This window comes from Ursus americanus, chromosome 8, assembly GCF_024610735.1.
Source record: "Ursus americanus isolate L20-20 chromosome 8, mUrsAme1.1.p, whole genome shotgun sequence".
In the NCBI taxonomy this organism is placed as follows: Eukaryota; Metazoa; Chordata; class Mammalia; order Carnivora; family Ursidae; genus Ursus; species Ursus americanus.
In genome coordinates, this window is record NC_142134.1 from 77,027,939 (window position 1) to 77,054,716 (window position 26,778).

Genomic DNA, 26,778 nt, shown 5'->3' on the forward strand with positions numbered 1-26,778 from the left:
GGATCAGAACTCAGGTTCTCAGGTCCAAGACTTGATGCTCAGTCATGCCTCCGTGACCGAATTGTGGCCTCAATGAACCCAGTGACCCCTCTGTGCGGCAGTGAGTATGTCTGAAACACGAGCGTGATAATGGTCTGCACCTCAGGGCTATTGTGGAGATTCAAGGACATAACCTATGTAACGGGCTTCTCACCACGGTTGGTAATAGAAAGCCCTGTGTCCTGTTGAATGCTTACAGTGTGCGGGGTCCTGCTGAGCACTCGATACAATACACGCAGTAACTCACGTAACGCTCCTGACAACCTGTGAACAGGCATTAGGGTTATCCCCATTTTACAGACAGGAAGACTGAGCATAAGCAGTTAGATTGCCCAAGGCGACAGTGAGCGGGGTATAGAGGCAGGATTCAAATCCAGACAGCTGTGGGATTTGGGATTTTATAGGAACCAAATGCATGAACGCCACTGTCGGCTGAGCTCAGCTCCTCCTGGATAAATTGTCCCCCAAGCTCTACTCTGGACATTCCTGCCATTCTCCTTTCCTGGTCCAGACACGCTAGCATCCTAAGCTAGGGGTGGCCCACCCTGAGGTCAGTAGTATCCACTTTTCTCCGGAGGTGGAGACCAGACCACAGCCACCAGAGTGATGTTCTTCAGAAAGATTCCGCATGTCCTTGCATTTACGACCTCACAGGTCACAGGCTGTGCCATAGACTTGGCTTGTCAGTAAGAATAGAAGTCCACTCACTGTGCTCACTGACACCATGAGACCAGAAATGATGGACTGTCGATTCAAGGAAGGGGAAGGTGTGCAGAGCCTTCCCCAGCTCCCAGTAGTCCTCGGAGCCATGTCCACGTGCCATGGAATGGCAGCAAAGCCGCCCCGACCAGCCTCCACCCCAGCTCCCAGGTCTCTGGCATCCCCTGGCCCTGCATTCTTGCCACGGTGCTTGTTTCCCAGGGAGCCTGGGCAGGTCAGGCCTCAGTCGTACATACTGTTCCTACTCCAGGACTGCCCTTCCAGCTCCTTTGCTCCTTCCACCCTTTGGCAGCTCCGAGGATCTCACCCCTGGAAACGCCCCTCTATTAAGATGCTGTGGGAGGAGCTGGCTTGCTTCCCGTCTGCGCGGCTACCGGCTGGCCGGCCTCGGCGTGGGCTTTTCTGTCTCCACATCTGGAATGTGCAGCAACAGCTCCGGCCTCTCTGGCTGCCGCGAGGTGAAATGACACAATTGTGTGACAAGCTCACACCACGCCTGGCACACAGTAGGAACTTAATTGGGTTAAATCCCTTGTCTTTCCCCCCTAGCTTTCTCTTTTGCTCTTACTGAGGCAGCAGGTAAACTCAAAGAAAGAACAAATCAGCAACAACATACTCAAACCAAGTAGACACAGCGAAAATCCCACTTACACGTACGCCACTTTTCTTTCTTCCTTGGTCTTTAAAAAATATGGAGCTATAACTCACTTACGTAAAATCTATCCTTTTAAAGTGGTTTTTAGTATATTCACAAAGATGCACGATCATGGCTCTTTTCTAATCCCAAATATTGTGATCACCTCCAGAAAGGAAGCCCATCGCTGGGGGCAGTCACTGTCCCTGTCCTCACTCCCTCCCCAGCAACCACCGGTCTGCCTTCCACTCCCAGCACCGCTGTCGTTCACACGGAGTTCTCCACCAAACCCCAAGCTGGCGTCGGCCTGGCTGGGTCCTCCCAGCACAGTGGTCACTTCAGAGGAGTTTTGTGAATATAAATCACTGTTCTACACAGAAAAGGAAGTAGAATCGAAGGTCCCTTGAAAATCAGGACCTGGTCGTTGCCCTTCCACGAGCCAGTTGGCCCACTCTGGGCTTCAGGGGCCCCTGCCTGCTCGACCCTCTAACCATCTGGGAACTGGGAACTTCTGGGGTCTCTGGCCTCAAGGGCCTCCTTAGGGAGCCAGCCCTGGGAGAACACTAGAGGGAAGTTCTGCCCCGGAGGGTGCTCAGAACCTGACCTGAAGCCACCTGAGCCTCGGCCCACAGCTCATTGTGTGAAGGCTTTTCAGGTCTGAACGTGCCTCCTTGCGGGCCTCTTTTCGCTTTTTGAGGAAATAAAACATGTCAAGAATTTGGCATTGAGCGTTTTACTTTCTCCCCATTAAAACTGCCTCCCGTTGGCATTCTCTTCTTGCAGAGGCACAGCGAGAGCTTCATTTGTAAACCTGGGTTTTAAAAAAAGCAGCTCAAGGAGAATTCTGCTCTGAGCAGCATGGGAACAGCTCCCACTGCGTGGGAGTGGCACTAAGGACACAGCTGCTGCTTGAGGTAGCCCAAACGGCCCTGCTTGCTCCGCCCTGGACAGGAAAGAATCCCCCGCCTAAGGGCCAGCTGTGCCCCAGGCCCACCACACTCACCTGCAGGAACGAGGGAAGCTCTAGCCGCTGTCCTTGTATGTCCTCTGACAGGACCAAGATGGGCCGCATCTTGTGGGCCTCGGAGGCGTCTGGGGGTGCCACCCGTGAAAACAGTAGTTTCTTCCATGAGTCTGCTGTATGCCAGGCCCCACAGCTCAAGCACTATCCAATCGCACTCTCAGGATAGCCTGTGAGGTGGCTGGGGCTGTCCCCATCCTGCAGGTGAAGAGACGGGGATTTCCAGGGGCCATGAGCATGGTTTCCAAGGCCACACAACCAGGAAGGCTCACCATGATGCCCCCAGCGGTCATGGCATCAGCCGGCCCTGATATCCCTGAGTGGCCTTGGTGCCGCTGAGCCCCACAGGTCACCACGTCACAGGTGGCTCTGAGAACTGACCGACCTCATGCACGGGGAAGGCCATACACATGGGGCTGCTGCCAGACCTGTGTCCATTCCCCTGCTCAGCCTGTGTTGGCAGGGATCACACTGCAGGAGGGACTTCTGCAGAGGGCCCACGCTGTTCGGCCCAGGGCCCAGCCCCAGCAGGATGACTGGAGGCCACATCCATTCATCGGCCTCCTCTTTCTCCCTTCAGGAGAGCACCTGGCCATACCTGTTTGGAGTGATTGCTGTCCCCGCCTTGGTCCAGCTGGTGAGCCTGCCCTTTCTTCCTGAGAGCCCGCGCTACCTGCTCTTTGAGAAGCATGACCAGGCAGGAGCCGAGAAAGGTAGGGACCCATGGCCTTTCCCACACAGCTCCGGCCTCTTCACGGGGTCAACATTGCAGGGCATGCTGGGACCTGGGGCCATTCCTCTCTGCAGGCTCAGTGCTGGGTGCCCTTGGATACCCTGTATTACTTTACTTTCCCAACAGCCTGCAGTGGGGACACAGATCACACAGGGAGCCTGGAAAAGCCAGGGCAGAGCAGGATAAGACCCAGGTGCCCATTGCCGCCCCTCGGGTGGTCCCAACAACAAAAAAACATGAGCCTAATTTCTTAGCTCAACGCCCACATTGAGCTGGGGACGGGTCTTAGGTCACTTTCCTTAAATCCCCTGAATGGCCAGCTGCTGGGTCAGAGGCAAAGCATTCAGAATCAGAGGCATTCCTACAGAGAGCATCTGTTTCCTCTCAAAAGGCACCCATTTTGCCCAGAGACAACGTGGAGTGAACAACGCATTCTTCTTGTAAAAGGAGACCGCTGACAGCACTCCTGTTTGCAGGAGGGGCTGGATGAACCAGTGCTGCCTTCACATGCCCAGCTCTGTGCCTCACCTTATTCTGACCTTCCCGAGCCTCGGGACCCTCATCCGTAGAAGGAAATGATAGAAACCTCCCTCTGGGCTTGTTATAATGATGAAATTAGATGACGCATATGAGGTTCATAGTAGCATTTGCTGTCATTATTCTGAGAACTCTGTCCGTTTTCTTATCCATATTCTATCCTCTGATCTAAATTTCACTAATGTCCACATCTGAGAAAAAGAGAATTATATAGTCTTTAGTTAAATATAATTTGTGCAACACTTTTTAAAATCCAAACAACCTAAGTTCTTTCTGAATTAGCAAATGGGGTATTTGTAATTGCCTCTATTTGCTTAGCAGTGTATGGTCGGGATCCATGTTCTCATTTACAACATTCCTGTAAAAACGTGGAATCAGAGAACATTCTCATTACCTCCGCTGTTTGCACAAAAGAACTGAGGCTTAAGCTGAGGTGACCTGACCAAGGCTGTGGTTCTCAGGTTTTGGTTTCTGGAGGCCTTTAAAAATATGATGGGAGCTCTGGAGATTCTTCAGCAGAGTGCCCGAATGCATGACATTTTCAAGAGCATAGCAGTGGGGGACCTGCGCCCTGTGCCCCTCCAGGGGACCCTGGTCAGCAGCCCTTCCCCGTCTGACAGCCACAAGCTTCAAGAGAAGGACTGGAACCAGAGGAGAGTTTCCTTCCATCCCACTCGCGCACAAAGGGACAGCAGTGGGTCGTGTTCCAGGGGACTTCTCACGGGGCCCATGGGGAGGCAAACCAGCCAGAAGTCAGGCTGCAGAGAAGGAGGCCGATTGTCAGATGGGGGAGGCTCTGGAGCGAAACTAATGTGGCTGAGCAAGAGCTGAGGGGATCTGAGTCCCAAAAGTAGCCAGGTTATGGCTCAGCAGAAGGTGGCGAATCCTCCAGTTCCATCCCTGCGGCTTCATCAGCAGGAACTCTTGGGAAATGCATCCGTTCAGGACAGTTGGAATGGGCAGTGCGTGTAAATGCTTGACAGTGAGAAAGGTTTGTTTCACAGCACAGGAGGGAGTGAGGGAGAAGACCAGTTATAAAAAATGATAAATATTACATGCATGCCTTATACAAAGAACGAAGATGTTGTTGGCCTTAGATTGAAAGAGAATTTTGAAATTTGCATGTGTGCTAACAAAAACGGAGTTTCACTCCAGACGTTCAGCAAACAATGGATATTTACTGTGCTGGGCACTCTACCAAGTGATGGGGAGAGAGGGGAGCACCAGACTGGCATTCCAGCCCTCCAGGAGGTGAGGGGAAGGGTAAGAGAGATGGGTGTACTCATTAATAGCTCATCCGTACTGAGAATTATATCATTCTAAGCACTTCTCATGTGTTAGACCATTAAAGCCTCTCAATCATGGAAAGTAGGTCACATTATTGTTCCCATTTTAAAACAAACAACTGAGAAAGGGATAACTTGACCAAGGGCACAAAGCCAGCAAGTGGTGGCGCTGGGATTTGAACACTGACTGTCTTGCTCTGGAACCTCCGAGCATAAACAAAACACGCTTTCTTACCCAGCACCTTGTTTGGCACTATGGGAGATATGCCTTGTCTGCTCTGTTGGTAATTTGGGGGACAGGGGCCCTGCAGCAGTTAGCTATCGCCATCATAATGCTGCCTATCAAACCACCTTGAAACTCGTTGGCTGAAGACAGTAGCCTTTATTGTCCCCAAGTCTGTGGGCCGGCACTGAACTTCTGTTCATCTTGATAGGTCTTGCCCTTGCAGTGCTGCTTGTCTTAGCCGAAGTTCTCTGGCATGTCTGGAGGTCCGCTGGCTGATCTAGGCTTGCCTCAACTCTGGGCCTTGTGCTCATCCTCCCGCAGGCAACTCAGGTGTATTCTCGCAGTGAGCACAGAGGTCCCACAGAGAAAGTGGAAAACACAAGCGGTTTTTTAAGCGTCAAATCAGCTAAAATCCTGTTGGCCAAAGTAACGCACATGGTCAGGTGCACAGTCAGCGTGGGAGGGGGATGCACAGTTATAGAGAAAGGACACACGTAGGGAGGTCATGAATCAGGGCCATCAGTGCAACCCATCCACACCATAGCCCCGTCGCAGGCTTTCCCACCGTGTCCTACCCCCACTTCATAGTCCTGGCTGGGTCTCATTTATCGGTGGCCCTCTTGTCCGTTGAGGAGAAGCCCCCAGTGCTTAAAAATAGGGAAAAGGGCCCAAACTTCCACTATGAGAAAGGGGGGATATTTAATTGATAGAAATGAAATATTGGCATAGGCAGTGTGATAGGACAATGCTCCAGACACGGGGTCAGAAAGGTGGCATCGAGCAGGACTCTTTGGGTTGTAAGAGACAGACACTGCAGCCTAAGCAAAAGGGTCATGTCTCTGTGAGTGGTATTTGAGGTCACCAAAAATTAACACCCCACTTTCTGGCCAAGTTTGACAACAATGGAAAGATGAATGCAGGAACGGAGGAGATGGGATAAAATGTCACTTTCAGTGACAAAGACTCCTTGGTCAATAGGCTTTAGGTCTGATGGCCAGGAGAGCCTCATAGGGTGGTACCTGTGAACAGAGCTGAGTACTGGGCTCCTGGGCAGGCCTGCCCTGAAACACTGAGAACACAGAAGAAGAGAGAGTGTGTGCTCCTCCAGCCAGACAGATCCCCAAATGAGAGAGAGAGAGGAACCAGGCCATTTTTCTCCCCAACTTACCAGTTAGACCAGTGTGTTCTCATCTCCTGGGGAAGAGTGAGTAAGGGGTGGGCAGAGATGGAGTGAATGACATGCTAATGAAATGCCCTCCAGGAGGAAAGTCCTATCAGGAGCTAGCAATCAAGTGCTCTTCCTCATGATAGAGAGTGAAAGGACTGGATTTCCTTCAGGTATGGTGGGACCCAGGAGCTAAAACCAAGCCATGAAGGTACTGTCTCTCTCTCTCAAAAAAATCCTAGACATTCTTAGGATTCACTGGCTTATTCTTAGACATGCTTTCTCCACTTAGCTTCAAGATAGAACTGAGTTTATAACACTGTTTTAGGAGGACACAGATTCCCTTTCACATAGCATATATTTCAACCCCTGAAGGAAGGAACTCTAATTGGCCCTTCTTAGGTCACATGGCCATCCTTGAACCAGTGGCTGTCCTGGGAGTTAGAATTCCTTGACTGGCCAGTCCAGGTTACCCTCCAGTCTGGTTGTTGGGGGATAGGGGGCCATGAGGTTTGACTGAAATCTACTAGAATTACAGGGTCCAGGGGAGGAGAGCTTCAAGAAAAAGATATAGGCAAGAGAGGAAGAGGCATAGATGCCCATCCCCAGAAGGAGTGAAAGGTGTATGTGTCAGGATTCAGGTCCACCCCCTTACGATAGAAAACCCAAGTGATAGTGTGTTAGACAAAATAGATGTTTATTTCTCTCTCACATAAGAAAATGTTGAAGGTAGGCAGTCTGTGGCTCTTAGGATTCTCCGTGGTGTCAGGACCTCGTTCCTTTTAATCTCTCCATCTGCCATCCTCAGAAGGTTGCCTTATAGTCCAAAGTGGCTGCTGTCACAGCTGCGTTCCAAGCAGGAGCAGAAGGGTGAGAGGGAGGGGTGACTGTCCTGTCTACTCGAGATGTCTCCTTGAAGGCTCGCACACTCTGTGTATCTGTTTGGTCAGAACGTGATCATGGGGCCTCTCCTAACCACCAGGGAGCCTGGGAAATGTCACTTCTTAATGCACCGTAGCCACAGGGTCAGGGCTGCTCCCCAGCGGGGAGAAGTATTAGTAGCAGTGGCTGACCCCCGGCACGCTCTGCCACAGTTGACAAAGAAGCACCCGAAGGACTGTCGGCCGGGACCGGTCGGACCAACTAGACTGGGACATTTTGGGTGGTCTGAAGGCTGATGACTTGGGGCTCCTTCCACACGGCGCTGTGGTAACAGCTGTATGATACTTAAAGGTGAGGCTGAATGAGCCCTGGAAATGAACTACCAGAACCCACTCAGCTAAGCCCTGACATGAGTGGGAACTGCCTTTATCTGTCATTCCTGAACTTCCATAGCTGTCCTGCTCCCACCCTGTGAGGACTGGCTACCACCTTCTGACAAAATCAGCCATCCGCATCTCACTACATTTCTAAGGATGCCTCGTGCCTTAGGGAATGTCATGGTGCCCCTTACCTGTAGTAGGCCTCAGTGACCTCATCTGTATGGAGGGGCTGTGCCACAGTCCAGAGATGGCCAGCAACATGCAGGAGGCAAGGTCACATGCCAGGTAGATGGAAGTGGGTCCCCATAATGGCCCTTGTTGGAGGCGGCTGACCTCTCTTTCGTGCGAGGGGTGAAGTACCCTACCTCAGTTACTAGGGGTCTGGTTTTTATTAAGGCAAGAAGAAACTATGTGCAAATGAATTCATGTCAGAACTGAAAACACAAGCTTTTCCCAAACCGTTGCAACAATTGCCCTCCAGAAGAGCACACAGATTCCATGGAGGGTCAGCTCTGAGGTCCGGGCTGTGGGGCCTGCATGGACCCTCCATGCCGTGGCAGAACAAGATGAAAACCCAGATCGGGCACAACCTGGAGGTCTCGGGTCTCTGCCCTAAAGGACTCACCATGATGTGAGCATTTCCTGTTCTTCCTGCTGTTCTAGCATCTTCCCAAACCCCTCCCAACTCATGGCCAAGAGGGCCACCATCCTGTCTGCCTCTAGCCTGTCCAGTGTCATGGAGAGAAGACATGACACTGACAGGTTTTTGAGGAGAAGAAAGAACAGCTGTATTTGGGGTGATAGACCCAAAGGGGAGAAGCCATAGCGAGGCCCCACAAGAGAGGAGGTGGAAGGATGGAAAAGACTGCTTACAGGGGTGGGGAGCTCTCATTTCGAGAGATGTTGAGCGCTGGGCAGGAATGGGAGGAGCCAGTGAAAACTGCTGGAAGATGGGGCTCGTGACGCCCCAGCGCCCCGCTCGCCAACCTTCTCTAGGCCGTGGTTTCCTAATCCGCGTCCTGCCTTAGGGCAGGTAGACAAGTTCAGGAGAGAGCTGTGTGTGCGGGGAGGGCTTCGTCAACTGTAAGGGGGTCATCTGCTTCTGCCCTTCCTGCATCACCTTGCATTTGAAGGGATTCTGTGGCTAAAGTGAGTGCATTTTTTTGCTCTGGGAATAAAGAATTTGTTTAATATTGGAAGGGAAAAAATCACCCACATCTTCAGCCCTCTTACCAATCAACTGTCATTCACACCAGACATTTTCTGTCCTTTTCCATCACATTTCCATCACGTTTACATGGCAATCATCTCGCAGATTCATACACTAGGCTGCTTTTATCCCCAGCCCGCATCTTGTGTCCAAAGCATGTCTCCTTATTACTGTTTTTATGTTGTCATGTGTGACTGGAAGAATAATGGTCCCCGAGTCTGGCCACATCTTAAACCTCAGAACCTGTGAATCACACCTTACGTGGCACAAGGGACTTTGTGGATGTGACTAATTTAAGGATCTTGAGGTGGGGACAGTTGTCTTGGATTGTCTGGATGGACCCAGTGTTGTCACAAAGCTCCTCGTAAGTGAAAGAGGGAGAAGGGAGAGGGTCAGAGAAGGACGTGTGGCCATGGATGCGGGTGTCAGAGTCAGAGGGAGACCGAGGAAGCCCTGCAGGTGCAGGACAGGGCAGCTCTCAAGGCTGGAAACGGCCGGCTGGTGGCTTCCCCCCCAGAGCCTCCAGAAGGATCGCAGCACAGCTCGGTTTTAGCCCCGTGAGACCCGCTGTGGACTTCTGACCCATCACCTAAAACTTCGTGCTGTTTCAAGCACCTGGTTTGTGGTGATTTATCGCAGAAACAACAGCACAGCAAACTCAGTTAAGGACAGAAAATCAGTCAAGTCTCCACTATGACTCTGTCTTACTTTTAAATATAGTTCAAACATTTTTTTTTTTTTAACTTACAGGCTCAAAATTGCTGGGCATTCTGATTGTTTTTATTTTTCTATTAGTAATGGGGTGAAAGGTCTTTGTGCACAAAGCTTTTAAAGATTTTTTCCCCCCAACACACCCTTCTATTACTGGAACTTGTCAAGTGTCTCTGACCTGCCAGATGCTCTGCTTTCGTGGCCCCCAGCCACTGCAAGTCTTCGGAACGCCAGAGGCCCCAGGGAGGGACCCACATTCAGAGCTTGAACAGCTCACTGCGACCCCACAGCCAGAGACAGAAATGAGGCTCAGACTCCGTTTGCCTCTCTCCAAACCCGAAGTCATCAAAGTGCAGTGTGCTGCCTTGTGTGTGTGTGTGTGTGCGCGCGCGCGCCTGCGTGCACATGTGTGTCTTTGTAATTGTAACACACAGCATGTACATATGGACAAGTATATCAGCAAAACATAGTTGGCTCCTTCGTTGCTGCACTTGGAGCCCAGAAAATTTCCTCCGCAGTATTACAATTTCCTATATTTTCGCCCGGCTTCACCCCACATATGCATCTTTTACAGGAGAGAGGTTGAGGAATTGTGTATCTGTCTTCAGAACGGAAAACTCTATCCCCCAACTTGATTCCCATGTTTAATAATTATGTAGCATTATGAAGGCATCCTTAGGACGTAATGCTCTGTTGTGGGGGAAATAGAACATTAAATAAATCCGTGTGATCACAAAAGCATAGAAATAATAGAAACAGGAGGGCAGTGGGGGAAGAAGCAGGCATAGGTGGAGATGGCAATTTTGTGACAAAGCTGTGCTTTGCGCTGGGTGGGCTCCTGATAAGGGAGGACGTCTGATGTGCCCTGCAGCCTCCTACCCCCACTTGCATCCCCGCAAAACAAAGCCATGTGCCTGGGAAGGAAGCCCTGGGGTGGCCAACCCCTTCCAGGCCCACTCTTACCTGGGGACTCTTGGCACACCGTGTCCCCCTGGAGGTGACGAGGGGGGCAGCTCCAGTGCCCTGTGCTCACACCTGCCAACTAGAAAATGGCACCATCTCCTGAACCTGGCAGAGGGACTTGGCAGAAGGAGGAGGAAACACAGTCCCTCCGGGGTCGTATCACTGCCTCTGCCAGCACAGTTACCTGCTCTTGGAAGACTCAGCCCTCCTCCATCAGTGCTCTGTCCTCATATTTATGGGATGAGTGACCTCTGCGTGCCGCCCCCCCCCCACCCCCGGTATCCCTGGAGTAATTGTCTCTCAGGGCTCCCTTTGCCCCAGTTAGAGAGCCTGCTCATGGGCTGGCTTCCAGGCAGAGGGCCAGATGCCTTCCTACAAAATGCCCAAGGGTCCAAAGGGGCAAGAAAACACAACTCAGAAACCACCCTGAGCTCCCAGAGCACAAAGGCACATCTTGAAATTGCTCATACACTTCATGCTAGAGAGTGGGACTGACTTCCTTTAAATTGAGAGAATTATCAAGGGTTCCCGCCAAGGAGGGGATGCTTTCTGTATTGTGTCTGTGGTTGGGGCTGATCTTGTGCAGCCCTGAGTCTGCTGGGGGTCTGCTCCCTGAGAGCAGGAGGAATTGTCTGGAGCCCCAGTTTTCCAGCACAGGGAAGGTCCAAGCCCTCTTCAGTATGTCTTGGAAATCCTGAGCATTTCTGGGCTCAGAACTGTTGTGGGCACCAGCCTGCTTTCATGTTGCTCTGTCTCACATCATTAACTCCCCAACTTGAACTTCAGCCCCTGCTTTGGTTTCCTCAAACACCATAGCAGCAAGCACGCACCCCACATCACTAGAGCATTTCAAGGTGATATTGAAGATTTCAGGAAGGGCTCCAGGCACGGGGTCCCTACCACTCAGCACCCTCTTTTTTCCCCTCTCACCACTGCCCATTGTCTCTTCTGCCTTCCAGACAGCTCTGGAGCTTGTCTTCCTCTCTGTGAGCATACCTTCCTTTCCGAAGCTGGAATTAGACAACATGCAGATTTCAGCAAACAGCTTCCACTCCAGGTGTTTGTCAAAATACTTTGCTCAGCCAAGTCACTTCTCTCCTTCAGAGACGCTCTGGTGTCAGCCATTCAGTTTACGTGCTTTTCTTTTCTTTGTGTACCTGGTAACCTCGCTGCTGCTGTTTTGATGCTCCCCGGCTCTCTGGAAGGCGCCCATGTGTCTTAGTGCCGCGCTGTGGGACACGGGTGGATGGAGGGGCAGCCGGGCTGGTGCTGCCCCTGCTTCCCTGCATGGTAGCTGTGAGCCCAGGCGAGTTGCCCATTGTCTCGGACATGGACTCAGTTTTCCCGCCCTGTGAAATGGGAGGAACACAGTGCTTATCTCCAGAGCCCAGGAGGATGCTCAGATGAGATCACGGATGTGAGACTCCTTAGTAATGTGCGAAAACGTGTAGCAACATCCGGTGCAGGGAATATAATCATATGGCTGAAATCAGCCGATCAACAAACAGTCGTGGTAGATCAAGTAGGTCCTGGCTGAGAAGGTGAAGGAGACAAGCCCCCTCAGAGGCCACGAGCTCCCTGGGCCCAACCACGGCCTCAGTGTCACGCAGATCTCTTGGGCATCATGGAGATCCTTCCACGCCATTCTGTCATACTGGCCCTGCCACAGAGGTCCGTGGGGAAGACGCAGAGATGCTGCCTGGTTGGAAATGTCTGTCTTCCTTCTGGTCCAGCTTATCCCCATGGAAGGCTCAGTGCTTCTCCACGGAGCTCACACTTCAGTGTGAGTCACTGTGTCACTCTGGGTTCTCTGAGAAGTGGATACCAAGTGACCTAAGCAGCGAGGACTTTATCGGAGTTCTTGCCTGTGTAAACGTGGAGGGAGCCCACAGACCGTGATGCTCATCGGACCCCCAGTGGGCAAGGGAGGGACAGGGCCGGCAACATCAGCCCCAGAGGAGCCCTGTGTCACTAGAACAAGGATGCCTTAGTTTCCCTGCTGTGCTTTGCCATTGTCTGTGAGTAGTCCCTGACGAGTACGGTCTGGACACAGTGGGTAATGGTTTTCAGGGCACAGCGGCTGTGACCCTTGGTCAGTTCTGTCCCTGTGGTCAGGGGTCTGTGGGCACGTTCTCCTGGCCACCACACTGATGGGAGCCACGTGCCTCTGGAACAGTGCGCTCCGCTAAGAAGTGAGGTGGGGCAGTGCCTTCCCTTAGGTCCCCAGCGGGGTCAGGTTGGTCCTGTGTTAGTCAGGAGTCCCGAGAGAAAGAGAACAGGTGTGTTGCCTGTGTAAATACTACAAATATGTAAATATATATATGAGAGAGAGATTCCAAGGAATTGGCTCATATGATTGTGGAAGTTGGCAAGTCCAAAATCTGCAGGGCAAGGCTGCCTGGCTGGAGACCCAGGGAAGAGTCGGTGTTGCAGGTTAAGTCTGAGGCCATCTGCTGGCAGAATTACCTCTCTCTCTGAGGAGCTCAGTCGTTTTCTCTTTAGGCCTTCAGCTGACTCGATGAGGCCCTCTCCCATTATGGGGAATAATCTGCTTTACTCAGAGTCTAAAGATGTGACTGTGACCCTCATCCAGTCTTCACCACAGTATCTAGAGTGGTGTTTGACCAAATATAGTTGACCCTAAAAAATGTGGGGGTTAGGGCTGCCAGCACCTGCACAGCTGGAAATCTGTATATAACTTCGGCTCCTCAAAAACGTAACTACTAGTAGCCAACTGTTGACCAGAAGCCTTACCGATAACATGAACGGTCAGTTAGCACATGTGTTGTATGTTATATGTATTATATACTGTGTTCTTACCGTGAAATAAGCTAGAGGAAAGAAAATGTTACGAAGAAAATTACAAGAAAGAGAACATGCAAATAGTACTGTTATTTATTTACAAATCCTTCTATGAGTGGATCCACACAGTTCAAGGGTCAAGTGTGTCTGGGTGCCGTGGTTCTGACACACCAGCACGTAACATTAACCGTCCTGGTCCCACGCCATCCCTCCCTCCCCTGGTCATCTCCCCCAGTACTGGCCATGCTGTGGTGTCACCCCCTGTTTCTGTCACTCTCCCTCTCTCCCCACAGTGAGACTCTCAAGGGCAGGGACTGTGTGTTCTTAAGTGCCATGCCCCCCACATCCAGCACGGACTTCCATTGGCTACACACTGAATAGACAATCAAGGCCTTGAAAAGAAATCAAGCCCTTGAAAGTGAGCTCCAATCTGTTGAAGACCATTCATCTCTGAAAGGTCATTAAAAGTACTGAATTTCCCAGAATTCCTCAGCAGGGCAAAGGCAAATGGGCCTCTCCTTTCCACAGATGAGCAACTCAACCCAGAGACATTTGAGAACGTGCGGTCATCCCCAGCCTGGCCATTTATGGAGCTGGAGCTCAAAAACCAGGCTCCCTGACTCCTGGGGGAGATTCTGGCAGTTACCTCCCATCTGGCCTCTCACGGGTCCTATATGACGAAGATAGAGATGGGGTTCTGGCTGAATGGCTCCACTTTCTAGGAGGAGGCAGCTATGACACTTGCCCCTCTCAGGACTCACCGACTGAGAGCCTGCCACTCTAGTGAATAGAGGGGGAACTTGGGTGTTGCTAGGCAACAGAACACATCCCAGAACAGCCCCCCAAGCATCCCGTAACTCGTTCTTCGTAGACTGGGCATTTAATGAAATGACAAGGATTCTAATATTAATATTTTATAAGCCAGGGAGCTCCCTTCAGGGAAGAGTGGAAGGGAGACTCCTAAGCCCCAAACTTGGGGCCCTGAGACTCGCCAGCTTTGCCTGGGCAGTCTGTGGGTGAGATCCGGCTGACGGAAACTGCTCAGCCACAGAGCCATGTGCGTCATCTTAGCATCCTGCCGGTTATTCCCCACGCGTCAGTCTCGTTAAGTCCCTCCAGGTGGCAGCTGCTGGGAGAGACCACCGAATGCAGGGTGACACACTGGCCAGGGTCAGGAGCCCGGTCCAGTCACACCACCTCTCTGGGCTGTGGTTTCTCCTCCTGTGTAATCAGGACTGGGCGAGGTGCTTTCTTCAGGCTGGTCCGGCTCCGGTTCTAAGGTCAGGCCCTGGCATGTTGGGACAGAAGCAATATCAGTCCCAGGGCTCCTGGTAGCAAGTGCTCAGCGTCTGCTACCACCCATGAATGAGCTCACACAACAGGTGATCACAGGTGTCATTGTTGGAGTGGCCTGCTTTCCATCTCAGGGACAGTGAGGTGGCCCTAACGGGGTTTAGAATGGTTCTGACCATTTGAGTTGCTGTTATGTGCTAGTGTGGGAGGCAGACTAGAAGCCCCCTCCTCTGAAGGATGCTACATCCTAATTCCCAGGACCTGTGGCTATCGTAGGTTATACAACGGAACTGAGAGCTCAGATGGAATTGAGGTTGCTAATCAGCTGACTTCAGAGATGGGGAGGTCAGCCTGGACTACCCAGGAGGGGCCCATGTAATCGCAAGGATTCTCATCATGGAAAAGGCCGATGAGAGAGAACCAGGCAGACAGCAGCACGAGAAGTGTCTGGCCCAAGGTTGCTGGCATTGCGGTTGGAAGAAGGGGCCACAAGCCGAGGGATGCAGACAGACTGTGGGGTCTGGAAATAGCAAAGAAACACAGAAGGAACACAGCCCTGACAACACCCTGACTGCAGTCCACTGAGACCCGTTGTGGATTCTGCCTTCCAGAACTACGAGGTGGTACGTTTACGTTGTCCGAGTCACTGAGTATGTGATAATTCGTTACAGCAGCACAGGAAACTAAGCGTTAAGTCTGCTGTGTCCGCTGCCTTAATCCTCACCTCGCCTCCGATGTTTCTGCTCCTTCTCTTATAGATGAGGAGACAAAGAGGCAGAGGATTCAGGTCACAGAGCTCGCACCCCGGTCAGGTTCCCCTCAGGAAGTCAGGAAGAATACTTCAGAGAAGTCCTGAATGCAGAGGGATGGTCCCAAAGGTGTGGGGCAGGGGGAGCACAAGGGATGAGGCCGAGTCCCCCCACCTCAGCAACACTGCAGCCAGCACATCGTGGAGCTGCTGGTATGAATGTGGGGGGTGTCATTGCCAGGAAGGATGCCAGAGCCTGAGTCTCGGAGGCTGAGCAGGGGTCACCACCACTCACGGTGCTGGAGGCTCGACCAGGCAGAAGGGACTCTTTCTGCCTCCTACCCCAGGACCTGTATCCGCACCTCTCCTGGCTGGATCTACCAGGAATCAGCTAGCACGGGAGTCCCGGCAATGTGGTCTGCAGGCACAGAGTGGCTGGGACTGATCCCCATGGGCAGACTCTGACACAGCTAGGAAATGGGGGGATGCGCCCAGCCCGTCTCACTTTGGCCCTTTGCACAAGCCCCTCCAACCGGAAGCCTCCTCCCCATGTGTGCACACAGCGCCCCCCCAACAGTCCATGTAGCTCTCTGCTGAAGGGACATCTCAGACACCTTCCCCAATGACAGCTCCAACGCATTCTCGCCTCTTCACGGTCCCTCGCCCCAATTTATTTTTCTTCTAAGCACTTAGTACCTGAAATTGTATATTTATTTATTTATTTTTTCATATGGAACACTCATTTATTCAAACTTCTGCTTTTAGCTTTCACATCAAATTCACAATGCAGATTCATAATGAAATAGTTCTCCAATAAAATAAATACTCTAAGCAATATAAAAAATCATTTATTCAGGGATCAAAATGGAAAATACAAGCCCATGAGTTGACATTAGAGGTGAACTCCTAAGAGGTAAAAGTAAATGGAGATAGGACATTACAAGTACGAGGAGGGATAATAGGATTTCAGTTTCTTCCTATTTGAAAAATGGATTGAGCCAACAGATTGAGCAAATCATGTGAATTTACACATTCTTATTGTTTTTGTCATAAGTAACGTGTGGTCGTATGTATATTTGTATTATCATTATTATTCTAATTAATAGAAATGGTAACATAATAATTAAATAGTAGCTTACTATGGAAACCTGAAACTGTCTAGTCTAGAATGAAACCGCTTTGTAGTGAAGTTGGACAATTTAAATCTTCCTCCCCACATGCATAACCTTCGACATAATGAGAAATGTCTGTTATGTAATTCAAAAGCAGTATTCTCGAGTGGGATAAATGACATTTGCCCCACTCAACCCCCCAAGGGTTGATCCTGAGTCTTCCTGTTTCATGTAGGCATCTCTTCATTTCATCATCCACGTCAAGGACCCAGTAGCTTCTCCCAAATCAGTCACTTAAGCTTATTGATTAATATATTTCTACGCTAATTTGTTTAGCATCTGTTTCCCCCGGCGAAAGCTCTCTGAGGGCAAAGACTTTTCCTGCTTTGCTCATAGCTGAAACCCCAGCACCTAGAGCGGGCCTGGCACATAGTAGGTGCTCCGGAGCACCTGCGGAAAGGGTGAATGAAACCCAAATACACCTAACGTCAAAGTGTGTGCTCGGGTCTGTGCAGCACGCTGCTCCTCCAGGCTCTGGGCTTACGCTCCGAGTGGTTTATGGCAACCAGAAGCTTCCTTGCGCTGGGAACACAGAGCAGTGTCAACCCAAGGAGAAGGAGGCAAAGAGGGAGAGACAGGAGTGAGGCAGCTTTATTACCCAGGCCAGCGGTTTTACCAGGGAGATGTGTCAGATAATCACTTTGGGCTTTCTGATGTTTATGCCTTGGTAGTTTCGACCTCTGTACCCGAGAGGTCTTCCTCAGGGGAGGGATTTTCAAGTCCAAGCAGAGCATGTGTATATGAAGTCCCATTCCAAGTCTCCTTGCAGCCCCTCCCGAGATGGTGCAGAAGGCGTGCGGGTGGGACATTTGGATGTGTGCTCAGAGGGAAGAACCAGACAAGGAATGTTTAACAAAGTGCTCAGTAAAGGCATAGGCTCTTCATGCTTGTGAAGGCTCCAGTTCAAAGCAGTTTTAGTCATGGAGACTATCTGAACAGTGTCTAACAGTGAGCTCTCTGAAAGCTGTCCCATCTCTAAAATCAAATCTCAAGCACTAGGCCCTGACATTAGGGTGCTATAGAGACCTATCTCTTGGAATATAGTAGGTGCTCATTAAATGTGTGTTGAATACTTGAACAAATAAATGATGCCTACTTGAGACACAGGCAAAGGGTGTCCTAACTCTGTGCAGGGATGTGAGAGAAGGGAGGACAAATGGACTTGTCATGTGCTAAGGGCCTGGGGCACACAGACATGTGCCACTAGCCCACCTGCCACAGTGTTCTCCAACTCTAAGAGATTATGTTCCTACCCCCACATTACAGGTGAGGCCAGGGAGGTTGGTATCACCTGCCAAAGGCTGCTCAGTTAGTAAGTGGTGGGGCCAGTTCTTGAACCCAAGCTTAGCTGGAAGCAAAGTCTAGATCTTTGTCTATAAAACCACAAGAATCTGGGATAGACATGGTATGGCCCAAAAGCATGAGGACATTTGGCTCTAGTGGAATGTGACTGGAAGGGAGTAGCTGAGCTCAGCTTAGACAAGGAGGCTTCCTCTAGCCTTCAGAAGTTAGAAACGAGCTCATATCAATGCAAAGCCTTCATTGAGCTGATGTGGAACTGAGACCAGATCAGTGAGTCTTGTCTGAAGCCACCAGACAAGTCAGAGGCTGAGCTAGGACAAAGCCCTTTCTCCTGACCCACGGTCCACTGTGCTTGTCATCACCCTCTCCTGTCTCCCAAAGGAGCAGGAGGGGAGCTTTAGGCCAAAGTCAGGGGAGGACCAACCCATCCAAATCTGTTCAGCTTTGTGATGCTGTCATGCATTTGACGGTGGCAACATCTGGGTTCTAACCTGCTAGTCAGCTGTGATTGTCTTCAGCTGGCCTCTGTCATTAGCCTTTTGCTCGCATATCGGGAGTTTGTTGGCGCAAGAGTGGCAGTAACTTTACAATCCTCATATCTGGCATATTGGACAGTACCACAAAACTGAGAGGGGATCTGGACACAGGGTCCTTTTCATAGGGATAAAGAAGTGGTTAAAGGTCAACCTCACCAGGCCGCATCTTACAGATTTCTTCTTTCTCTTTTTCGTAAGTGTTAGTGACTTCATCTTCTACCTTATAGAAATCAAGGAAAAAACTGAGACAGCTTATAAAGCACACAAGTGCGTGTGTGTGTGTGTGTGTGTGTGTGTGTGTGTTATAGATTAAACTCAGGGCTCTGGAAGGAGAAGGAAGGGCCCCTTCCCAGTAAACAGAGCTATCCAGTGGTAGCTCACTGTGGAGGTTGAGCTCAGACTTGTGGGGTGAGGTTGATTGGGTTCACGTCCCTGCCTTGCCATCTGCTAGCTATGTGCAGTCTTTCACTTGGTTCCCTTGTCTGAGGCACTCATCTAATTGGATTATTTTGAACTTTTAAGTGATTTGATTCACATTAAAGGCTTAGAACAGTGCTTGGAAAATGACTATGTCATGGGAAGCACCTTGTCGTCTTTCAAGGAGGAGATACCAAATTAGTGTCTGAGCTTCCTGGCAGCCAGGGCAAGAAAGGAATTGATTCCTTCACAGACACTCTCTTTCTGAGGAGGGACAGAGTTTACCTACACACAATTCTAAAACCCGTTTATTACAAGGGACCTCCAAAGGGGGGTCTTAAATCACATCTTAAACTAAAGTTAAAGCAATTGCAAAAGATATTTCTCTATGATTTTTCTTATATGTACCCTCAGTAAGAGTTGAGGGCACAAGCCTGAAGTGTAGCTCAGGGAAGGCCATCGTAATGGAGTCTGAGTTATGAGTAACTTCCTGGAGTCACCGTTCATTCCAAGCCCACTTATTTATGGAGCTTTTGTTGTGTACCAGACACGTACTAAGCCCAGGGGATAAAATATGGAGCAAAACCAGACAGGGCCCCTGAGTCCTGAAGCAGTCAATGAGGGAATCCGACAGGAACCAGGTCACCTCACAGAGGAGTGTGAATCGACCCCATGACAGGAGCTACAAGGGAAGGAGCAGAGAGCTCCATGGGGCTGATAGGAGGACACCAGGGAGGGCTTCCTGAAAAACGCGGCAGTTGTGCTGGGATGGAAAGGTGAGTTGCTGTAAGGGAGTAATGGAACAGGGTAGGAATCCATCCACAGCTCAAGGGTTGATCCTAAGCCCATGAGTACATATGGCCAGGAAGGATGTCTGTTTTTGTTGTGGTCATTTGCTTGCTTGTTTTGTTTTTAGTAAGTACTTCCACTGTTTCTGCCTTGGAAAGCTACCACTGAGAGCTGTGGTTCATCAGGGATAATCCCTGGCTTATCACCTAACAGACAGGTCAGTTGATTCTCATGACTACCTTCAGAAACACAGAGTAGCCTTCTGTGAATGTTGGCTGGTCTTGTTCACATTAACGCTATTCACTCTAATTCCTTACAGAAGACAGCGAGGTTTTAGCTGCCAAGTGACTCCCCAGGTCACACGGGAGGGGGGGGCATCTGTTGTGCCCCGTCTCTCTCTCTCACCCCAGTGTCAGCCCTTGGCCACCTTACTGTCTTGCCCATTTCAGAGCCACAGATCTTCGTTGAAGATCAGCTGACTGTATAGCCGTGGGTTTATTTCTGGGCTCTCTGTTCTGTTCACTGGTCTGAATGTGTCTTTTTTATGCCAGTACCATACTGTTTGAATTACAGTAGCTCTGCAGTCTTTTTTGAAATCAGGAAGCCTGATGGCTCTGCTTTGTGGTTCTTTCTCAAGGTGGTTTTGACCATTCATGGTCTTTTGTGATTCCATATGAATTGTAGCATTATTTTTTCTGTTTCTGTAAAATATACCATTGAGATTTTAATAGGATGGCATTGAACCTGTTGATGGCCTTGGGGAATATGGTCATTTTAACAATATTAAATCTTCTAACCCATGAACACAGGGTATCTTTCCATTTCTTTGTGTCTCCTTTAATTTCTTTCATCATTGTTTTATTATTCTCAGTATAAAAGTCTTTCTCCTCTGTAGGTAACGTTATTCCTAAGTATTTTTTTCTTTTTGATGCTATTATAAAGGGGATTATTTTTCTGATTTCCTCTTCCGGTAGTTTGTCGTTTGTGTATAGAAATGCAACTGATCTTTGCATGTTGATTTTGTATCCTGCAACTTGACTGAGTCTATTTGTTTAGTTCTAACCGTATTCTTGGCGAAGTCTTAGGAGTTTTATCTCTATAAGATCATGTTGTTTGCAAACAAGGACGATTTTACTTCTTCCTTTCCAATTTGGATGTCTTTTCTTTCCTTTTCTCACCTAATTGCTCTGGCTAGGACTTCTGAATAGAAGTTATGAGAGTGGGTATTCTTGCCTTGTTCCTGACCTTAGAGAAAAGGCTTTCAGTTTTTCATCATCGAGCATGATGTTGGCTGTGGGCTATAGTGTCTTCTGGATACAAGATAACTGGAAAACTGGGTATCTTTATGCAAAAGAATGAAGTTGGACCCTTAGCTTATACCATACACAAAAGTCAACTCAAAATAAATTACAGGCTTAAATGTAAGACCTGAAACCATAAAACTCCTAAAAGAAAACAAAAGGGGGAAGCTTCCTAATATTGGCTTTGGAAGGGATTTCTTGGATATGATACCAAACGCACAGGCAACAAAACAAAAACAGATAAGGGGAACTATATCAAATTAAAAGTCATCTGCACAGCAAAGGAAATAACCAACAGAGTGCAAAGGTAACCTATAGAATGGGAGAAAATATTAGCAAACTGTATATCTGATGAGGGGCTAATAACATCCAAAAAATAAATAATTTTCAATTCAATAGCCAAAATCTAATAACCTTATTTAAAAATGGGCAAAGAACTCGGATAGATATTTCTCTGAAGAAGACATACACTTTACCAATGGATATATGGAAAAAATTTCAACATCACTAATGATCAGGGAAATGCAAATCAAAACTACAGTGAGATATCACTTCACACCAACAGAATGGCGAGGGTCAAAAACGCAAAAGCAAGTGTTGGCGAGGACGTGGAGAAATGGGAACCCCTGCACACTGTTGGCGGAAATGCAAAATGGTGCAGCCACTATAGCAAACAGCAGAGTCTTCTTCAGAAAATGAAAAATAGAAGTACCATATGACGCAACAGTCCCACATCCGGGCATTTATCCAAAAGCATTGAAATCAAGATCTCAAAGAGATATTAACACTCTTAAATGTTCAATGCAGCACCATTCACAGAGCAAGACGTGTATAAAACCTAAATGTCCATGGACAAATGATAAAGAAGATGTGGTGCACATACACAATGGAGTATTATTCAGCTTTGACAAGGAAGGGAATCCTGCAGCGTGTGACAACATGGATGAACCTGGTGGACGTTATGCTGCGTGAGGTAAGCCAGTCACAGAAGGAAGAGGCTGCCCGGCCTCACGCACTTCAAGTACCCAAAATAGTCAAGTTCATAGAACCAAACAGTGGAATAGTGGTTGCCAGGGGCTTTGGGGGAGGGGGAGGTGGGGAGTTGCTATCAGTGGGTATAAAGTTTATAAAGGTGGATAAATTGGAGACATCTGCTGTACAACACTGTGTCTGTACTCAACAGTACTGTGTTGTGTGCTTAAAAACATGCTCCATGGCCGATCTCACGTTCAGTGTCCTTACCATAATAGAATAATTTTTTTTAAAGATTTTATTTATTTATTTGACAGAGATAGAGACAGCCAGCGAGAGAGGGAACACAAGCAGGGGGAGTGGGAGAGGAAGAAGCAGGCTCATAGCAGAAGAGCCTGATGTGGGGCTCGATCCCATAACGCCGGGATCACGCCCTGAGCCGAAGGCAGACGCTTAACCGCTGTGCCACCCAGGCGCCCCTAGAATAATTTTTTATCTTTATAATAATAAATTATTCATTCACTAATGGAAAAAAATAAGGTACAGCCATAGAGATCCTGACATTATGAATGCAACTGCTAATTTCATCACGTGCAAAAGCAATCATTGCCAAGACAGAACGCCAGCAGAGATCTAAAGAGCGCTCTGGGGAAAGAGGACTTTCCATTTGCCTAAGGGCCTGACCCAACCTCTCGAACAAGGGATGCACGATACAAGACCTGCTCTACGTGACCTCCTCCTGGCAGGGTCAGGCCCTGAGTCATGCTTGCACCAACCCTGGAGCACAGCACCACGGGAGCAGGAATGGCAGCTCTGCCGTGTGACTTGGACACATCACTTCATCCCTCCAAGCCTCAGTTTCCCCATCTGTTAAAAGACAAGTGGGAGCACTGAACTTATGGGGGTTTTGTGAGGTTCCTGCAGGCCCCACATCCAGCACCATCCACCTGGAGTTGCAGTGAGATGTGTTCTGTCCCCCCCCCCCCAAAAGGACTCCTTCTGAGCAGAAACAGTGCCTTTTAACATAAGAGACCTTTGCATCCCCAGCACATAGCAAGCTCTAAAAAGCTGCAGGTTAATTGAAATGAACTGAATCTGGTTCTGTTAGCTTTTCATCTGTGTGGTTTCTTTTCATCATTCTTTGAGGTGCGTGCAAAGAAAGATCAAGTTGGAACAATGACTCCCTCACTTTCTACCGGGGATTTCTGGTACATTTCCCCATTCCTCTGAGGCTCAGAGAACAGAACAACACTAGGTTATCTCGATAAGCTCTGTAAGACACCTAGCCCAAACGTCTAACACATGGTAGGTACACAGTAATGTCAGGCTCCTCTCCCCTGCTTGGTCTCTTGACGCCCCTTGTATAAAGACGAGTCTTTAACTGGTACAAGATCTGATTACACAGTGGCTTCCTCTCCCAGCCCAGAAATTGACCACACCACCCAGAGGCTTTTCTCTCCACTTGAGAAATGCAAATTCTCATTCCTTTTTCAAGTTCTTTGGAATTAGTGATTAGAACATGGCCAGGAATATGAATGAAGTGTGAGCTATAGGAAGCCTTTACTTTCAAGTGTGAGGGCGAGGGTAGGAGCCTGAGCAGGGAGAGGAACCAAGTAGATCAGATGAACTATTTAAGTGACTTAGATATTTAAGAGTGGTCACCACACCTCTCCTGGCCCACCTCCAAGGATGGGGAGCTCACTGCTTGAGAAACTGCCCATCTACCCGTGGCCACATCAGTCAGACAGTTCTTCCTCACGGTGAGCTGACTTCTGACACATCATAGCTGTCACCATTGGTCCTAGTTCTGACCTCAGGCCAAAGAGTACAACCCTATCCACATCCAGGCTTCTCCTCCCAGAGGATCCCCTTCTCCAGACTAAGCAAATATGAAAAGGGACCAGTTACATTCATCCAGCATGGTTTGAGCACCTGCTGCATGCCAGGCCCTGAATAAGACCCAGCCTCTGGCATGAGGTATTATAAGCCTTACACTAGCAGAAGCACCTGCCTCGATCTGGTAGGACCACAGTGAAGACAGGAGCAGCAGTGAGAGCCATTTACCAGCCTCAGGACGCTCCCAACACTGCACTAATGTGCTTGTCATCTCCCTGCATGGTTTTCTGCCCCTTTGTGAGTAGGGTCCCAGCTCCAGAGGCAGATTCCAGGCCTTCCTGTAGAGATTGGAAGGAAGGGAATGTTACTTAGGGGCTCTGGGTTAAAAAAGAATGCAAGAGTTAGTTCAAACCAATCTTCTCTGTGCTTCCAAAGTGGAATGAAATTGGTGCTGATTTACAGGCCTTTGCCTCACTCTGATGCAAGTGATGGGCAGACAGAGGGTGAGGTGAGGCCTGAGGAGGCTTCTAGGCTCTTCAGGAATTCAAGGATATGGAATGAAGACTCGGGAAGAAAGGTAGGGAAAGATGGAAGGAAGGAAGCAGTAAGGGAGAGAGAGGGAGGGGGAAGGAGGGAAGGACAGTGTTTTTTCCAAGATCTGAAAGTTCTGGTTCTAAATTCCCAGGGATCATAACTGAGCATCCAGAGCAAGGCTTCTGGAGCCCTTGCTGGGGCTCTACTCCCAGCTACTCCATTTACCAGTGGTGACAACAGTGGTTTCCTGTGGTGTCCCCATCACACCATTCTTCTGTTCACTGATTTCAGCCCAGCTGTGGGACAGTCCCATGTGAGTGCAGACGCAGGCGGAAGTTTCCTGCACCTCCAGCATACCAGGTGTCTCCCTGCATACTCAGGCCTTCTCTGTGGCCACAATGCAGCTCAGCCCATCTGCAGTGTAATGTGCATGCCTGGGAGTTCATGCCCCTAGAGGCAAGAGTTGATGGACAGATGTCCAGCCTCCCCTGTGGGGCTGTTCTAGGAGACGTTCCATGTCCTACTCAGAAGTCCAGCAGAACTGACCCCTTTGTCCATAGTAGGCTCCTCAGTGACGTGCCTTGTATGGCTTCCCCTTCCTCGCTTCACTCTCCTTATCCCCTCACACCTGCTTTTTGCAATCATCACGTGTATCAACTTCTTACACCCAATCCTTGTCTCAGGCTCTGATCTCAGGGATCCTAGTTCCCTGACCATGAGCAAGTTTCGTCTCTCTTCTCACCTGCCAAGTGGGGACACTAGCGGTGTCTCCTTCAGGGGATGGTTATATGAAAATTAAATAAGAAAAGGCCTATGAAACACGTGGAATGGTGGCTGGCCTAGAGTAGCTCTCAGCAAGCGTTAGCTGCTGTCATTGCAATATTGGCCTTAATGGTGACGAGAGCTCAAAAAGACCCCCAGAAAACAATATAGATCCAAATGGAAGGCGGCAGCAAGGCTGGCTGAACGTAACACATTTGGAACTTGGAATGCGTCTTGCAGTCCCATCTGCTAGGAATGCAGCGTCGGGGACGAGGCGGGCTGCTGCGGGTAGATGTCCACCCTCCCAGTGTCACTCTTGTTCCTGCAAAATCAGGACACGGTGTTGCCTTTTTATGTTTTGACGACCATGATTTAGCAAAACCCACTGAAACTCTTCATCTGGCATATTTTCAAACAGGAAGCTTTTGAAACTGTTTGCAGGGATTTTGTTTTTTTAATGTGCAGTTGTGGGAGTTTGACCTGGTGACCGGTGTGCGGCACTTTGGGTCCCAGGCCACAGAGTGATGGCACCGTCCCCACACATCTCTTTCCACAGAGCGATCTCCTTTGAAGAGCTGCTACTTTCTCATTCTCCTGAAAATGTCACCTTTACCTTGGAGAGGTTGATTATTTATGTCTTAAGTTTTTGCACCTTGGCCAGGCAGCCTACTGTCGACATGCACCGAAGCCTGGAGCAAAGGGGGCTGCTGGGTCCTGTCTCTGTGCAGGCATCGCAGTCTTACCATAATCCGTGTCTTCTTCAGAGGATTCTCTATAAGCCGCCTGAATGTTCTTCAGGGTTAATTCAATTAAAACCAAACACTACCATTCCCAAGTCCAAGACCAGTCAATGGGACACGTTAGCCGAAATGTGTTGCTCTACACTGAAAGCAAAGATGAGGAGCCCCCTGCCAGCCCCTCCTTGTGGTGGAGCCCCCAGCACCCTCACGTGGCCTGTGGGAAGGCTCCAGGGTCGGTCCCATAATGAGATGTTGTAACAGTTCAAACAGGACTTCCAGTGTCTTCTACCCCATCCTCCGCTTTGGATCCCACTGCTGTCGGTGATAAACTCAAACTTCAATCCCAATCACTGCTGAAAATAAATGTTTCAGTGAAATCTCCTAGTTTTAGAAGCCCTGAGCCCCGCTCTGGGCAGAGAAGGAGCTCCATGCTGGGCTGGGCGTAGGGCTGCAATGGGCCACGGCCCCATGCTCTGCCTGAAATCCCTTTGCCAGCCTTGTCACAGGCCCTCCTGGTCACATGAGGGAATCCCCCAGGCTGCTGTGCGCTTTGCTTCTAGCAGGAGGCGAGAAATGCTATCAGAGGCCATGCAGCACAGGCTACCGTAACAAGACGCCACAAACCGGGCACTTAAAACAGGAGCGGTTCTCTCCCAGTTCTGGAGACCAGGAGCCCAAAGTCAGCCTGTCAGCGAGACCTGCTTCCTCTCACGGCTTCTGGCGTGCGCCTGCTGACCTTGGCCTCCCGTGGCTTACCCTGCGCCCCTCCGGGCTCTGCTTCCATCCTCACAGGGCAGTCTTCCCTGTGTGTCTGTCTCTGTGTCTCTTCTCTTCTTATTATTAAGGACCCACCCTACTCCATTGTGACCTCATCTTAACTGACAGTCACATCTGCAAAGACCCCATTTCCAGATAAAGTCACATTCACAGTTACCAGGTTAAGACTTCGACATATGTTTATGGGGACACAATTCAACCAATGGAAGGTTATGGTATTTCTACCCTTTGTCAGGCTAAAAAGGAAGAAAAAAGGGAAGGAAGGGGTGGGGGGGTAGCAAGTGCCTCCT

At 49.6% G+C, this 26,778-nt stretch overlaps 1 protein-coding gene across 17 annotated transcripts in view; it reads left to right on the forward strand.

Moving 5' to 3' along the window:
- SLC2A9 (solute carrier family 2 member 9) overlaps positions 1-26,778 on the forward strand; it is a 286,157-nt gene that overhangs the window by 124,192 nt on the left and 135,187 nt on the right. For all 17 annotated transcript variants that reach the window (XR_015725597.1, XR_006775167.2, XR_006775166.2 and 14 more), the window contains one exon: positions 2,995-3,127. Coding sequence is in view for 14 of the 17 variants with exons in the window: in XM_045771357.2 (XP_045627313.1) it covers positions 2,995-3,127 (133 nt within the window). In the remaining 3 variants the exon portion in view is untranslated. The remainder of the gene's footprint in view (positions 1-2,994; positions 3,128-26,778) is intronic.